Genomic DNA, 16,651 nt, shown 5'->3' on the forward strand with positions numbered 1-16,651 from the left:
GATTTTGGGTGACAGAATCAAATGGGGAGAAAGTGTTCCAAGTACCCTAATCCCAAATCGTAAGGGTTATAAAGCTGATCACTTGTGCGCTGAATTTTCCTTTGAGACAAACCAGAAACTGGTGAGGCCGGGCCAGCTGTAAAGTCACATGGTCTAAAACCAAACGAACTCCAACCCCAGTCAAAACTCTTGCTGACACCTTTTGCGCCGCTTTTTGAAGGCAGCCCCATGTGACAATGTGATTCTCTTTTCTTTTTTAAGAAATTGGAGATAGGTTACTGTACCAAAGGGAGTGTCCACCCTATGTTAAAGTGTCGGTTATCTTTGGGTGGGAACCAGTCCTAAATGTGAGTATCTGCTTCGTGCAAGATGCCCTGATAACTTAAATCAACAAAAGATGCAGCCTTTCATCAATTTGATGCTCACGTACTTCCAAAACACCTTGTACTCTTCATTTACTGAAACAGATCCAGCTAAAGTACTCTCAGGCTTTTAAAAAATAACATAGCTGTCAACTTTTCCCTTTTTTAAAGGGAAATTCCCTTATTTCAAATAGGATTCCTCACAAGAAAAGGGAAAAGTTGACAGCTATGAAATAGGTCCGACCCTGCCTGGGCATAAAAGATGCATTTGGAAATCAAAGGACCTGGGGCGGAGTCCACTTCACGAAATAAAAACTTGCAGTGCTCAGAAGGCACCCCCCCCCAATAAAACCCCTACATAATCCCTGTAAGTATAACACAGGCAAATAATAGTAATACTGTAATCTAGCACCCAAAAACCTGCCCCTACCTTGGAAAGCATTTCTGAAAAAAAGAAATATTTGGAAGGATAAAGAACATTGGTGGGTGTTGCAGTCCCCACAGGTGCAACATATATAGCATTTAAGTTCTCTCTATTTATTTTCCTGCAGGATGGATGCCAGGGACAAGCAGGTTCTACGCTCATTGCGCCTGGAGCTTTGTGCAGAACTGCTGGTGGAGGGCCTTGTCATTCAATACCTTTACCAAGAAGGCATCCTGACAGAAAGCCACATGCAAGAAATAAGGTCCCAAGTCACCAACCACAGGAAAACCATGTTGCTCCTTGACATCTTACCTACAAGAGGGCCCAAGGCTTTTGAGACTTTTCTAGATTCCTTACAGGAGTTTCCATGGGTGAGAGACAAGCTTGAGGCAAAGCGCAATGAAGTTATGCTAGTGGCACTTGATGGTAAGATTTCAAAACTATTACTATATTGGGTTCATTCTTCCTTTGATCAAAGAGCTGCAACAGTAGAATTTACAGTTGGAAGGAGTGGACTGCACCTTTAATAGATGTGCGGAAGAGGGACTTTCAGTAAGTGCAGCTTGCCACGCAAAGAGCTCTGCCTTCTCTTTCCATTTGGCACTGCAATCCTACATGTCTCTACATTGGAAGTAAGTCCGCTTGAGTTCAACAGGACGTGCTTCCAGATAAATGCATGTTGGACTGTAAGCTTAGTCTGTTAGCTGGTTATTTTCTACACTGTTGTTTTGTTGTCATCTTCTAATTTTTAAAATCTTAACTGGACTTTTTATTGTGTTGCAGTGTGTTTTTGCTTTTCTGACTTGTTTTTTTTTGTGAGCTACAGTTGAAAGACTGGACAAGAAGTCATCTTATAAAAATAAATATTCAGCCATGTGAGCGCTTCACCCCCTTGGTGAGATCTAGGCTGTTGTCAGTCTAAGTAATTTGTTTGTGATGTGGAGTTAGCTGTTGCAAAATGTGATCCAAAGTCTAGAGTTCTGAGTAGTCAACTTGCTTCAAAACAGATGTCCAGACTGGTGTGTGTGTGTAAAATCCATTATCTATTTAAAGGGTTCATTTTTACCTTATAGGAAATTGTATGTGCTGTACTGATAACTTGAGTGCTCTCTAAGTAACGGCCACCCCAGTTAGGCAACTCAGGGCATAGAGGATAATCTTGCCTTCAGCCTGGTCTTTGCAATTTTCTTATGTTGCAAGAGTTGTGGGGTGAAGCTTCGAGGAAGTGGCAGCCAAGCAGCTCCAGTAATGCAAATGGGCCTAGAAGCTATTGGCATTACAGTGGTAACTTCTGAAGATAGCAAGACAAATGTATGTTTAAAAATATTGAGGTAGGGGAGGATATACTATACCCTTTAGATCAGTATTTCCCAAAGTGTGGTACACATACCCCTGGGGTTGCACACAAGGATTTCAAAGGGTGTATGGTATCTGCTAGATAAAATAGGATCATAATCATGTACCCCTATTGAGAGTTTATTCTTACTGGTGTACTCCGACCAACACATTATCTTCGTCTGAGCCCTTCTCAGAAGATAATTTGGTGGTTGGGGTACACTAGTAAGAATAAACACTCAAAAAGGGTACATGATTATTGTAAGTTTGGGAAACATTGCTCAGTCTAGACAAATGAGGCTAAAAAGAGATTTAAGGCAGACTTGTGTACATTGTCATTCTAGATGATGTATTACATTTCTATCACACCTTTCCTTCTAGGAACTCAAAATGGTCCTGCCCCATCCCATTTTATCCTCACAACAACCCCATGAGATAGAGACAGGGATTGGCTCCGTGAACGTCATGGCTGAGTGGGGATTTGAACCTTGGTCTTAGTCTAGCCAGGGGTGTAGCTAGCTGCTCTGGCACCCGGAGTAGCGGGGGCAAGGCGAGCCACCCACAGGGGTGCCACGGCAATCCGCGCACTGGGGGGCACCACAGTGATCCGCCCAGGGGAGTGGCGCAGCGCGGCAAGCTGCCCATGGAGTCCTCCTGAAACTGCAGAGTGGGGCCCCGAGCCACTGCTTCACTCCCAGGAGAGACGTGTGGCTTGGGCACACTGCAGGCCAGGCCCCGCGGTAAGTGCTGCCCCCCCCGTGATGTGCCATTTTGTCACCCCCCACATGGATGACACCCAGGGTGGACCGCACCCCCACCCCTTCCTACACCCCTGAGTCTAGCCCTCTCACAGCTACACCAAACTACAGTGGAACTGATTTTACAGTTGAATTATTGTCTCTGTTTGCTTGCAAACGAAAAGGCATCTGTATGAATGAGAGTCATTATAAACTTTTCCTCCTGAAAGATGACTAATTCTCATACAGTAAAATAAAGGGTGAATGGAAAGGGACAACAATAGGATAGCACTGTATAATAGAGACGAGATTGTACAGTGATGGGTTGCTAAACTTGGAATATGTGGGTTTACATCAGATATGTTGTATTCCTTTTTGCAGAGGAAGAATGAGACATGGGGAAAGGGTTCTGAAGTTTTGCTTACATAACTGGTAATTTTCAGACAACTGCTCATCTCTTATTATCTGTTTTATATACATACACACACATCCTTGAAGATGCCCTTGGCTTTAGAGTCTTGGGATCTCTTCACTTTAGGTTTTGTCTTGGGCTAAGGGATCCAATGGCCTCAGACTCATCACCCTAGTACTATTACTGTGGATTGATGAGCTTGGATGTTCATGGTTACTATGTTTTCGATCATCCCTGTTGAAGGAGAAAGGGCAACTTATATGTGCATAAATGTTTATGTTGTTTTAAGGAGGATAGTTACATTTCAGTAAGAATTCAGGAAGGCCTTTTTTGATAGAGGACAGTGTCCCGTCAACAGCATTGAAATAAGATTTAGGGGTCAGTCCATTCGTCTTGTTTCGGTGGAATTGTGGTGGTGGAGGGGGCAAGCTGCAAAATGTCTTTGGCCAGCTCCACTGACAGTTTTCTAGCATGGATGTTAAATCAATACTCCATATTTTTGGGATAGATTTATGAACAAGGATGACATAATCTTTAACAAGTTTCTGTTACACAATCCTTGAGGTTACGGAGATTGTAACCTTGAATTACTTTCAAGTGATGCTTATGGGAACATTTTTAATAATAATAATAAATAATAATTTGATTATTTCACTTAGAATAATTTCTTTCTCCTCTGTCTCTGTTGACGTGACTCTTCATAATTGTAAAGTATGGCTAACAAAGTTTCCAGCTAGGTTTGGAGTGTTTTCTGGTCTGTATTGATATTGGTCAGTTCTCAGGCCTGGCTAAGAGTTGGGAATGGGTGGTTGTGAATAGGCTGGGGCATATAATACTACAATCCCACAGCCTCTTCCTGGTCCCATAGCCATAGTTAGTGCCCATGCCTGTGTTATTCTTGCACAGTTGTACAATTTTTTTGGGGAAGAGTAGGAAAAGCCTGGTTTGTTTATATTATTTTCTTTTTCCACTACGTGGGACACCTTGTGTTTGTGGACAGAAAGTTAAATACGTTATTCAGTAACTAATCTACTTCTAATGATTTGTACAATCCCTGTTGTAACCCAGGGTTAGCCAGCTGGCAGCGTAGAGTGGGAATTTATTACCAAAGCAGTTTAATCTGGCCTCTGGTAACCCCTATGTATATTAAAGAGATTGTTTCACCAAGGTGGAAAAGAAGCTCATCAAAAGATGTGTACATTTAAAAATGTTTCATCTTTTTTTACTGATGTCAAATGTGCAATGCGCAGGGAGCCCAGTGCAGTGTGGATTCCTCTCTTGAGCTCGGCAGGAGTCAGCCATTGAACCGCGCCACGCTGGGCTCCCTGTTTGGCCTCCTCCCAATGATGCAACTTCACACATGTGTCACATGTATGGCATCACATACTCCCGACCCATGTCCAATGCATGATGTCACACAAAGATGATGCACACTGCCGCCCCAACCAAATCTTGTACTCAAGGCAGCCCCTCTGCTTCCACCTAAATCTCCTTCCTGGACATCTGTTTTCCCAGCCGCCTTAAATTCCATCATGGAGGGGGCCCCCCTGTGTTCTCTGTGCTCTTTGCTCTGCTACATGCAAAGCTCATCCACTACCACACCTGCAGATGGAAAGCAGAACTAGAGCTGTGTGTCATCAGCATATTGCTAACAATGTACTCCAAAATTCTGGGTAATCCCACATAGTGGTTTCATGTAGATGCAGAATCTTGAGGAACTACACATTGGAGTCTCCACCAGGCGGAAGAGCATGCCCCAAACATCACTCTCAAAGGGCAGAACTGGAAAAAAGCAAATGGGGAGGCTGCTTATCAACCGTCCAGCGTCCTTTTTCTCTCTCCCCGCATCAAGCTTTCATGGTGTAATATGCATTTAGCAGTTGTTGTGCAAGCTTCTGGTGAAGCTCAACTCTTCACTTCCGTTTTTTTATTTTTATAATAATTAAGAAATAATACTTCCTGAGTACAGACACCTTAGAATGTAAGGTACATGGTATCATTTCAAATATAAAATAGTTTTTAACTTAAATCTGTTTATAAAATTACAGTGCGAATTTTGTAAAGTACTATGGAACGCTCCTTACCTGAGTCTTCATGTATCTGAAAGTTCTTGTCTAGATTCAAATCATTCATGTTCCACAGACAGCATTCCTGTTATAATGTACTTTTTGATTATTTATTTGACTTGGATGACCTCCCCAGGCTATTTAGCTAATAACCCCACCTTTTCTGGACTGCAGTGTGCAATCTGCTTGTTAGCTTCAGTTAGTAACAAAGCTTGGGCAACTCTTTGTGGATTGCTAATCTTGTAGTTTTAAGTATACTGGTTGAGTTAGCAGGGTCTGTTCCTATATGTAGGATTTGGAAGCAATAGCTTTCTATCGCAGTCATGGGAGCCAACTCCTAGGGGCTGTGGGGGCTTCGGCCCCCACAATAAAATATTTGAGGGGGCTGGGCCCCCACAGAGTTGATGGGCATTCCCATTCAAATGGTGTGTGCGCACTGCGTCATGTGATTGATTATGCACGGCGGGGCTTACCTGGGCCACCACAATATTCTATTCAAGTTGACACCCCTGATCTCAGTTGTTCCCCAGCAACTGGTATTCAGAGGTATGCCTCCACAGTTGGGGTTCAGTTTTGCTATAGTGGCTGTTAGTACTACTAACAACTACTTGTGTAGCTCCCCTCCAAAGCCACCTATTAGAACATATGGTTTGGCTGTCTTGGTTTCTTGATGTATTTTTGCATTTAATGAAAGGTCTGACTCGGTTGGGTGTTGCAGCCTTCTTTTGAGGTTCTGAACAGTCAACAAATGCACGTACGCAGTGTTTTCTATCTTAATTATATTCCTGGAAAAACTCAAGCAGACTGCTGTGCGGTGTTTACAGCAAGAGAGAACTGCTGTATGCAGAACATTATTCCATCCCAAAAGTTTGAAAAGGAAGGAAAGATTCTGATTTTGTGCCTTGCATAGAGTTAGTATAATCAGATTCTATGAGGGATTCTCAAATGGGCCTGTTTGTTGAAGTGGGACAGATATGGGATTGTTTTATTCAACAGTGTGACATGATTTGTACAGTGGTACCTCAGGTTACATATGCTTCAGGTTACATACGCGTCAGGTTACAAACTCTGCTAACCCAGAAATAGTACCTCGGGTTAAGAACTTAGCTTCAGGATGAGAACAGAAATCGTGCTCTGGCGGCACGGCGGCAGCAGGAGGTCCCATTAGCTAAAGTGGTGCTTCAGGTTAAGAACAGTTTCAGGTTAAGAACGGACCTCCGGAACAAATTAAGTACTTAACCCGAGGTACCATTGTAATTTTATTTTATTTTCCTATACAGTGGTACCTCGGGTTACATATGCTTCAGGTTACATATGCTTCAGGTTACAGACTCCGATAACCCAGAAATAGTACCTCGGGTTAAGAACTTTGCTTCAGGATGAGAACAGAAATTGTGCTCCGGCGGTGCAGCAGCAGCAGGAGGCCACATTAGCTAAAGTGGTGCTTCAGGTTAAGAACAGTTTCAGGTTAAGAAGGGACCTCTGGAACGAATTAAGTACTTAACCTGAGGTACCACTGTATACCGCTAATTGTATATGTTTGTATGTTATGTAGTGACCAGGGATCATTTTCTGATGAAGAGCAAGGTATAAATTTGCAAGACCCACGTATGTAGCTATAGGATCAAGGCATTCTTTAAGAACAACCACATGTAAATTGTATTACATAAGTACAGTCGTACCTTGGCTCCCAAACGCCTTGGGAGTCAAACATTCTGGCTCTAGAACAATCAAAAATCGGAAATGAGTGTTCCAATTTTTTAACATCCTTTTGGAAGCCGAACATCTGGCACGGCTTCCGTATTTTTTTCCGGTGCGCCTGCACAATCTGAAACCAATCAGAAACTGCGCCTTGGTTTCCTAGCATTTCGGAAGTGGAACGGACTTCCAGAAAGGATTCCGTTCGACTTCTGAGGTATGACTGTAATTGTGCTCTACTTTATCAGGTTATAGAAGACATAATGTTACAAAATAATATGTATGTTGTTTCTATAACTTGTAATCTACAAACCGTTTCATACAACTGCATTAAAAACCAGCTTAGTTCCATTACAGTCCCAAGAATTCGGAGCAAAGACTGAGAGGTGAGATGATAGCCATCTTCAGATATCAGATGGGCTGTCACATGGGTGATGGCGCAAGCTGGTTTTCTGCAGTTCTAGCGGCTAGGACCGGAACCAATGGATTCCAGTCACAAGCAGTGAGATTCCGACTAAACATTAGGAAGAACTCTCTGTTGGTTAGAACTATTTGACAGTGGAATGGAGTAGCTCAGGAAGTGGTGGACTCTCCTTTATTGGAGGTTTTTAAACAAAGGTTTGTTGGCCACCTGTCAGGGTTTTTTTTAGCTGTGATTCCTGGACTAGATGACATTTTGTGTTGCTTCCAGCTGTACAGTTCTATGAGTCTAACTTAGCTGGTTTGAAATTAAATGCAGTTAAAGTACTTGGCTTTAAGCTGATGTTTGTGAGATCAGGCAGTCCCTTGTTCATATGGGCAATTGTAAAGGAGATTTCTCTCCCCCCCCCCCCTTTTTAAGGTATGTGTGAGTGTTCAAACAAGAAGTAGCAAAAGGAAGTGGGATAGCTGTGTAGATCTCGATTTCAGACTACCTGCGTTTGTGCCGTGCTACACAGTAGGATTTTGATTGCAACAAAATTATCTCTAGGGTTGGATGAGAAGGCCCCAAAACTATTTCAATCCTGTTTATGTCATCATAGATGTATTTACCTTGTGAATAACAATAATTTGTGCCAAATACTAATCAACCTCACAGCAGGATTACTTCCTTAGAGAATATTTCCAGTGTGGGCAATCATGACAAAGAAATATAACCGTCTAAAAGCCTCTGCATAATATTTATGATTATCAGGAAAAGCCAAGGTTGTTGGCAGGAAAGTGGAGTTCTTTCTAGGAACAGCAGAATGTTACATGATGTGTGTTTCTATAATGCAGAAAATGTGTGCTATGGAATTGTGTCTTCTAGGATTGCTTTCTTAGGTAACTTCTTTCCAGAATCTTATCCTTTTCTCCTTTCTGAGTTCCACCTCTAAACCCCATTTATATAGATAAAAGTTAGATGCTGAGAAATAGCACATAGTCCCTGTACACAGGAATCTCGACATTGGTGAAAGGTTCTAACCCTTCCTCCTTTCTGACATAAAAGGTTTTTGGGGAATGTGGATGTTAACTGATGAGCATTCAGTCTTGTGAATCCTTTGTTGCAGTTAGTAGTGAAGTTAGGATGCAGCTTTCCTGCCTATTTGTTATTTGTGAATAAAAGTATTGTGGCGTTTGCTATATTTATTTATATGTAAATATTCCTCCCATCAGTTTGCCCTAGTTTATCTTTTTCAAAAGTTCTCTTTATGCATTTTTCTTTTTTGGGGGGGAGGGACTGGGATTTCTATTAAATTAAAGTTACCAAAATAAGAATTGGAAGTTTAGTAACTGTGAATGTACATTTGTTTCCCACTTCATATTTTATTTTTTTGCTTTTGCCAGTGGCGTATAATTAGATTGTGATTCTAAGACAGCAGTCCTATGTGCACTTACAAGGATCACAGTGAACAAATAAGACTTGCTTCCAACTAGACATGCGTAGGATTGCCATGCATGAAAGTGATCAGAAATAATTAAAAGCACATTTTCTTTGAACTATTTCCCAACCAAAGTTAAAAATATGGTTAAGTTCTCTTGAGTTCAGGGGTGATTTAAGTACATACAGAGTTAAGGATTCTATCAGGCTTCTCCAGATATGGAAGATCTCAATAATTTTAGACCAGTGGCAAATCTCTGCTTCCTGAGCAGTCCTCAAGAGAGTGCCCTGCACAATGGATTGTGTCAGGAGACAGTCAGGGGAGTGTGACTCTGTTGATTTTCCTTTAGCTTTTTTGACCCTGTCCCAGCTTGCAATGCTTCTTCTCCTTCTTGGGTGGCTTTCTCCAGAAAGTGGTGCTTTTTTGGTGGGGCAGGGGCGGGATGAGTGCTTAGAGTCGAGATTTGTAGTCTAGTACCATCCGCAGTGCCACAGGTTCCCCATTCCTGCTCTCAAAGCATGCTTCCTGGTTTGGTCATATGGAGGTGATTCTTAGCCTCTGAGGCTATCGGAAGAGTGTCTGTTTACAGTTGTAGAACAAGCAGCTGTATTCGTATTTGCTTTTCAGTTTATACAGCCAGCAGCATAAGAGATGAGTTCTCCGGCTGTTAAGCCAAATAAAAGGAAAGAGCTAATGGTATCTACGAACACAGGGGAGGAGTAGTGGGTGGTGGTGTTTATAACAGAGTGAGTGTAATGAGGGGAGTATATTTCCTAATAACAAGCATAAACCATCACACGCAACGTGCCTCCACTAGCCCTGAACTCTGATCTGAGTGGCCTTCCTGGATCACTGATGACGTAGAAATGCTTCTACAGTCGTTGGAGTCACTAGATGTTGGCTCAGTTCCTCAATTTTTAATCTGAAGTTTTGTTGTTGTTGGCCAGTTGATTGCAAACACAAATGTGAGTTTCTATTTCTGTTAATAAGATATTTTATCTTATTTGGGATAAATATTTTATCTTATTTGGGAACCTTTGCTCAAAACATTATTTAGTACTTGTTTGTTTCCATTTCTGCCTCCTCCACATTGGATATCTATATATCAGAATAGACTGTATAACGTGTATCGTTCTATTAAAAGCATGTTTTCTTAACGTTACGATTTCCGTTCCCTTAATTTCTTGTTCGTTTTTCACTGCTATGGTTGGACATGAGGTAATAAGCTCATACCCAAATCTGATTTACTCATACAATCATCTCTGATCCTTTTGGGATGGACAGCAGAGAATGGAAAGGATCTAGTTCCTTGTTCTTGTTCTTTCCTCAGATTCATCCATAGAGCAGTTGAATCTGTAGCACACAGATAATATCCCTCACTTCCAAGAAAAAGAAATCCATTTATGGCAGGCACCTGTTCCAATAGAATTATTAAAGCAGCAGATGAAACTGGAAAGTTTTGACATAGATTTCAAGGTTTTTTTTTATTACTACGTAGCTTACAGACAAGTTCTTGGTACTAAATTATTCAACAAGTCAAAGTGACCCAGTGGATTTCCTTCCCATCACTGCTTCTATTATTTAGCCTTTTTTCCAATGCCAGCAATGCTAGACTATAACTGTCTGGTTTGACTTTCATGTGTCTGAATACTTTCCTTCATTGTGACCAGTATTTATTTCTTGGCTATTTTTCTATTACCTGTTGGCCCGTCTCTACCAGCTGATGAACTTTATTGAAGGAATGGTATATAAATGCCAGAAGTAAATACCAGGTGCATCTAAGTTCTTTGCAATACTGGGGTGCAGTTCATAAGTTGGATGTTCATAAGTTGGATGTGGCTGCACGTGATTCTCCATGGTGATGCAAGGAATCTTGTGGTGAACCTTCTGAACTGGAAGTCCCTTCATGGGTGCCACTAAAATAATGACCACTCCTTGGATTGTTTGTGCAAAGCAGAGGTGCCAGCTCATGGGGGCCAAGCTGTCCCCCCCCCATATCTTTTGTGAGGGGGCCGGCTCTTCCTCCTCCTGCCATGGAAGGAGGCCCGTTGTGGGAGAGGAGCAACTGTGGCTATTGAAGCAGTGCAGTGCTTGGCTCTATGCTCGGCCTCCTCCAGAAGATGTGACGTCATGCGCATGACAACACACACACGTTGTGCATCACACGGGCCCCCTAAATCTTCGGCACAAGTTGCTGCCTCTGCTCCAAGTTTGAATATTACTGCAAGAACTATGATACAACATGGGTTTTGATCAAGAATGAGCAACTCCCACTCCCATCATCTTAAGCCAGGGTGGCCAGTGACCAGAGATGATGGGAGCTGTAGTCCAAGAAAACCTCAAGGGCCACATGACTTATTTAGAGCAAACAATGTGTTAAGTACAATATTATTAAAATGAATGGTTGCTTCGTACTTAAAGCTTATTCTTCATTCTGGAGCGTTATGCACCTCTCTCTTTCTCTCTTTCCCCATATCTCAAATGTCCTCATAATGTCTCAGCATACATGCCTACAGGAAAAGTCCTAGTTTGTGTGGCACCCACTGTGCCAATATGAAGTTTGAATTGTTTTTTGTTTAACTCAGAGAGGGCTGTGCCTGAAACTGTACATATGAAACTGTGAGGCAATATTTGTTTTGCAGCTGCCTTTACTTTTCTCTTGATAAATAGAGGATTCATGTTTCCCCTTGTGCTGTCAGTCTTCTGATCTTTCTGAATAATAGCAGCAGTTATGAAAATTTGCCTTGTAGATTAAGTGTAAAAGATGTCACAGATCTGAATTAACAAGCAGCAAAAAGTCGATGTATATCCCTGTCCTCTCAGAAGAGTGCTCTTTTTCATAACTCAGGCAGCCTGGAATTTGTGGGGCAGCTCAGACGGGGTGGTGGGAGCAAAGATGGAAGAGGGAAGGAAGTTAAGGAAGAGTGAAGACAGAAAACACACCTTGCCTCCTCACCACCCTGAGACCTTCCTCTGCTGTGCTGCAAAGTGCTAAAGGACTGCTAGCCTTAAACAATTTTCAGGCTTTTAATACTTGTGAATTTTGGAAGCGAAAGCTCCAGAGGTCAAACATCAGTAACAATCCCTAAATGTTTCTAGGGAAATAAAACCCTTTCATGCTGAATCACAGAACTGTACTGTTATGGTTTATAGCTTCATATATTGCTGTTAACTGTGAATAGTTGAGTTCTTCATGTTTTGCAATGAAGGCATACCGTCTTGTTGCAGCATTTCATTTTAATAGCAATCTTGCGTCTCTAGATCGAAGCGTTATATTCCTCTGTTTGATGAAATTTGGCTTCAGTTTTGCAGAGGTTTCTTTCTTCACAGCACTTTATTTTCATTGTTAAATTTCTGCTTTTGATTGCATTTTTTGTGTGTGTCTTTAAAGCATTATATATCTCATAGGTAAAGCATAATATTGTGCAAAAAACTATTTGAAATTTAGAGTGCTTCACTGTAGCTAGGCATAATGCTTTTAATCCCTGTATACTCCAAAGCAAGTGGAACATGTCTCTGGCCTGAGGCATCCTGTGGCAAAAACGCACCTAAGGATTTGATAATTGCCCAGTTTGTGCTCTCATCATAACATACTGAAGTCCAACAATTGGCACCAGCTCCACACCAAATCATATTTCACTTGTGTTAAAAGTAAGGCAAGTTTTCATTAGGTTCCTGAGGTGAGAAAATGCCTTCATTTATATGCATGCTCAGACAGAAGAACATATGCCACATCTTTTGTATCACATCATTTTTATTCTTCCTCAGTTTTTTGATACTGCAAATTAATATATCATCGATTTCATCCAAGTGACAATGTGCAGGGACGTCTTCTTCCGAGAATAACCTGCCCCCTCACTAGTCTGGCACAACTTCTTCTCTGTCACAAAGAACATTCTTCAAAATAGCTTAAAAGGAGAGGGGTAGTGAGTGAAGACTGGAGTGGAGTGGAGACTTGAGGCTTATCCATAATTCTGCTTGTGCCGTGTCCAGAATCACAGTCTGAATGGTTTTCTGCTTGACCTGGGCTTTCTAGGCACAGGTCTGAGCAGATTCCCCCTTGCCCTGCTCCTTTCCAAGGAAAACCCACTCTTTAGAGATAGATCAGAACAAATGGCAATCCAAGGGAAACCCAAATTGTCGTTGGCTCCGCTTGAGTGCTAAAGAGTGTTTTTCCATGAATAGGAAAACAGAACGACAAGAGGAATTATGAATAAGCCCTTACTTCCCAGAGCGCAATTGCAACGCAACTGGCAGATTAACTATATCAAATATTTGATGTTTTAGATATTCCTCTGAGTTCTTTAGTGCCATCCTCCTGAAAAAGAGAGCCATTAATACTGGAAACTTCCATAAACCAAAACTAACTCCTTCGTGGGAGCAATTGTGCTGTCACAACTGATGGGAGTTGTGTTTTGATTCTAGACTTCGATTTCAGCATTGCTTAAAATAATGTTTTAAGGCAGTACAAGATTTCTCCTCTTTTGTTTTTTCTGTGCTGAAGTTTTAAAGAATGCATTGCTCTGAATGTTTCTTTGAATTGCTTCCAGAACATAAACACAAGGCATGGCTTAATACCTAACGTTTCTGGAATGTATTTTACATTACGAAGCTAGGAGTGCCTTTCATTATGGATTTCCAATTACAGTGGTACCTCGGGTTAAGTACTTAATTCGTTCCGGAGGTCCGTACTTAACCTGAAACTGTTCTTAACCTGAAACACGACTTTAGCTAATGGGTCCTCCAGTTGCCGCTGCGCCACCGGAGCCCGATTTCTGTTCTTATCCTGAAGCGTATGTAACCTGAAGTGTATGTAACCCGAAGTACCACTGTAAATTATTCCCTGGTCGTGACTAAGATAATGAAATGGCTGTTGCCTTTCTGACTCTGGTCATCTTACCTCAAAAAGGATGCGATTCAGAAAAGGGCAACAAAAATGACCAAGAGGATGGATCAGCTCCCCTATGAAGGAAGATTACAACTGTTGGGTTGGGGATTTTTTTGTTTAGAGAAAAGGCAAGTAAGAGGCAAAATTACGAATTTTCTGTAGAAAGTGGATAGATCTAGACTTTTTTCTCCCTCCCTCCCTCTCATAACACTAGATTCAAGGCATATAAAAGAAAGTACTTTTTCCCACAGCACATTGTTAAACTACGGAACTCACTCCCACAAGAGGCTATGTCCTCTGATGGCTATGTTCTCCTACCACTGTCGGAGGCAGTGATGCTTCCAGTTTCTGGAAACTGCAGGAGTGGTGAGTGCTGTTGTGCTATGGTCTTGCTTGTGGGCTTCCCATAGGCTTTTTCAGACCCAAAAAAGCCAGTTTGTCTGGCCTCCAAAACCTCATTCGATGGTGGCGGCGGCAAAAAGAAATAAATCTATAGTGCCCTGATGGGGATGCAACCCAGGCTCTCTCCAGTCAACAGATTCATAATTTAATGGGTGGAGAGAGGATGATAAGCTCTCTGAGATCAGCTAAGGAGGGAGACTGTGTGCTTGCAAGTGTAGGACGCTCCTCCCCAAACTGCTAGCATGTAGCTCTCCAGGGTAGGTGCCCAAGCCAGTGGCAAATTCCTCAGCCCAGAAATGGTTAGCCATTCCTACGATGGTCACATGAACAACTCCCACTAAAATTTGCTGCGGGGAATACAGGTATGCAGTTATTAAAGGGCAGGTCATCCTAACCTTAAGCAAGGCATTGTCTACCAGCAAGGAAGACTGTTATGCTAGATGTGCTTACTAGAGAGAGCAAGACCCACTGAACAAAGTGGGATCATTTCTAAGAAAACATGTAAGTTTGGGCTGCTGTTCTATTTCTACTGTAACTGTTAGTTAATTAGTATAAATGAAGTCTTCTGCAATGTTGCTCTTGCGATCAACTCAAATGGTAGCAGCGTAGCCTTGAAGAGACAGTTTTGTTAATGTGCAATCAGTTTTAGCGTAAAGGCTTGCAGTTGTCACAAAGCATTTCCTTGTATTGAAGAGTTAGTTAAGTATAAAGCTCTCAAGTTCAAGGGGGCAAGAGCTGTCTTAATGAAGAACAGCTTCAAAGGTTTTCAGTAAAGATAAAATTCCAGGAAAGGTGCGACATGTTTCCCTACTAAGAATTTTCTGTTTTGCATTTTCTAAGAAATCTTGATGTCGTCAGGAATGGTGAAGTTCCTCTCTCCCTTTTTGGAACAGTTGCATGTAAGAACAAGTGAAAGATTTGGAGGCAGTCCAGGACTCATGGAAGTCAATGGCAAAATTCTTGTTAGGGTGTGTGCGTGTGGTTCTTGCTGTCATCCTTGAGCTGGTTTAATTAAGAACAAGTGCCTATTTATTTCTTTGCTTCTAGGTTGAGGCTTTTTGGGATGTCAGGCACACCTCAAAACTACATCAGACAGTAACAACCTCCACACTGATCTAGGTGGTTGGAATGACAAACCAGGGACTGTGAGGATCAGTGCAAGTAAGCATAGTTCAAAACAGTGATCTTTGGCACACAAGCACCACACTAAAGTTATACCTTTGCCATGGATGGTGCTATATACTGAATGTGAATACCCTACTGTAGTGGTTCCTGTCTGACAGCAAAATACTGTCTTACTAAGAGTTCTAGTGAAATGCTTTATTTGAAAATGTTGAATCTTTTAGTATTTAGAGGTGAAGGAGCAAGGCAGCAAAAATGTAAAAAATAAATAAATTGCTAAATGTAGGGAAATATGGGTTTTAATTATAGAGATAATGATCTTTTGAAGTACTGTTTCAAAACATATTTGGCTGTGTGTCAGCAATCCAAAGCCAAAACCTGTGTAATTGAGTCTTGTTCATATTTCTCTCCTGATAGGCATGCTTCTTTCATTTCTGTTCCATCCGTACTATTTACATTTTAGATTGCAAGCCTCTCGGTAGCAGAAACCAATGGGCTGTTTTTGTTTTTGTTTTGCTTTGTTTTGCAAAGTGGTGCTCCATAAATATCCTCTGCCATGTTTACTATCGAACCTCATAACATATTAACGTAGAATCATAGAATTGGAAGCTGACCCTGAGAATCACCTAGTCTAATCCCCTGCAATGCAAGAATATGCAGCTATCCCTTATGTCTTCCTTATTCCAGCCATTTTTCTGTCAAATATTGGAGGGTGGGCAAATGCAGGCTTTCAGAATCATGGTAAACACGGATTTTAAAAAGAACACCTTCATGCTTGTTTAATGAAAACTAAAATTCTTCTGCAGCTACTGAACTGCTCACGTAATCCAATGTGTTCAACAGTGAGAGATTTCCAAGAAGGCAGGAAACTGTAAAAGGGCAAGGCTTTCCAAGCTCTCCTGTTTGGTTTACAAAACCCTTGTGTTTTTAATGCTAGAGCTCCCTCCACCCCCCTCCTCTTTCTCAGAATCTCATCTCTAGGAAATCCAGAGTGCTGCATAACTGTGAAGCACTTAGATTTGCAACAGACGACTCAAAGTCTCATGCTTGAAATAATCTGCTTTTCAAAACTCAAACCCACCAAACAACCCTCTTACGTGTATATAGCCCTTCTTGCTCCCCCACCCCCCGCTTGCTCTGTAGAGTGACTTGATAAAGGCAAGCTTTGGATAAAGGCGAAATAAAACTACTTAGAAAAAGATTGTGATCCTGGCATTGTGAGAGTTAGCTGAAATTTCTTAAATTAAAATCTAGACAGATGTGAAGCTTTCGGTGACAGCTTGAATCTGATCTCAGGCTATAAAGTGGAGTGTAGTATTAACACACTAATAAACTCACCCACATTCTCCTCCTCCTCTCTTTCC

The 16,651-nt window shown here is 41.6% G+C and overlaps 1 protein-coding gene across 1 annotated transcript in view; it reads left to right on the plus strand.

The window, feature by feature from the left end:
- The window catches only part of CRADD (CARD and death domain containing adaptor protein), a 37,699-nt gene that overhangs the window by 1,571 nt on the left and 19,477 nt on the right, over positions 1–16,651 (plus strand). Inside the window, exon 2 of the mRNA XM_083401080.1 lies at positions 914–1,212. Within this exon, the coding sequence (XP_083257206.1) occupies positions 915–1,212 (298 nt within the window). The 5' untranslated portion in view covers position 914. The remainder of the gene's footprint in view (positions 1–913; positions 1,213–16,651) is intronic.

This window comes from Podarcis tiliguerta (assembly GCF_965153285.1).
Source record: "Podarcis tiliguerta genome assembly, chromosome: 10".
NCBI lineage: Eukaryota > Metazoa > Chordata > Lepidosauria > Squamata > Lacertidae > Podarcis > Podarcis tiliguerta.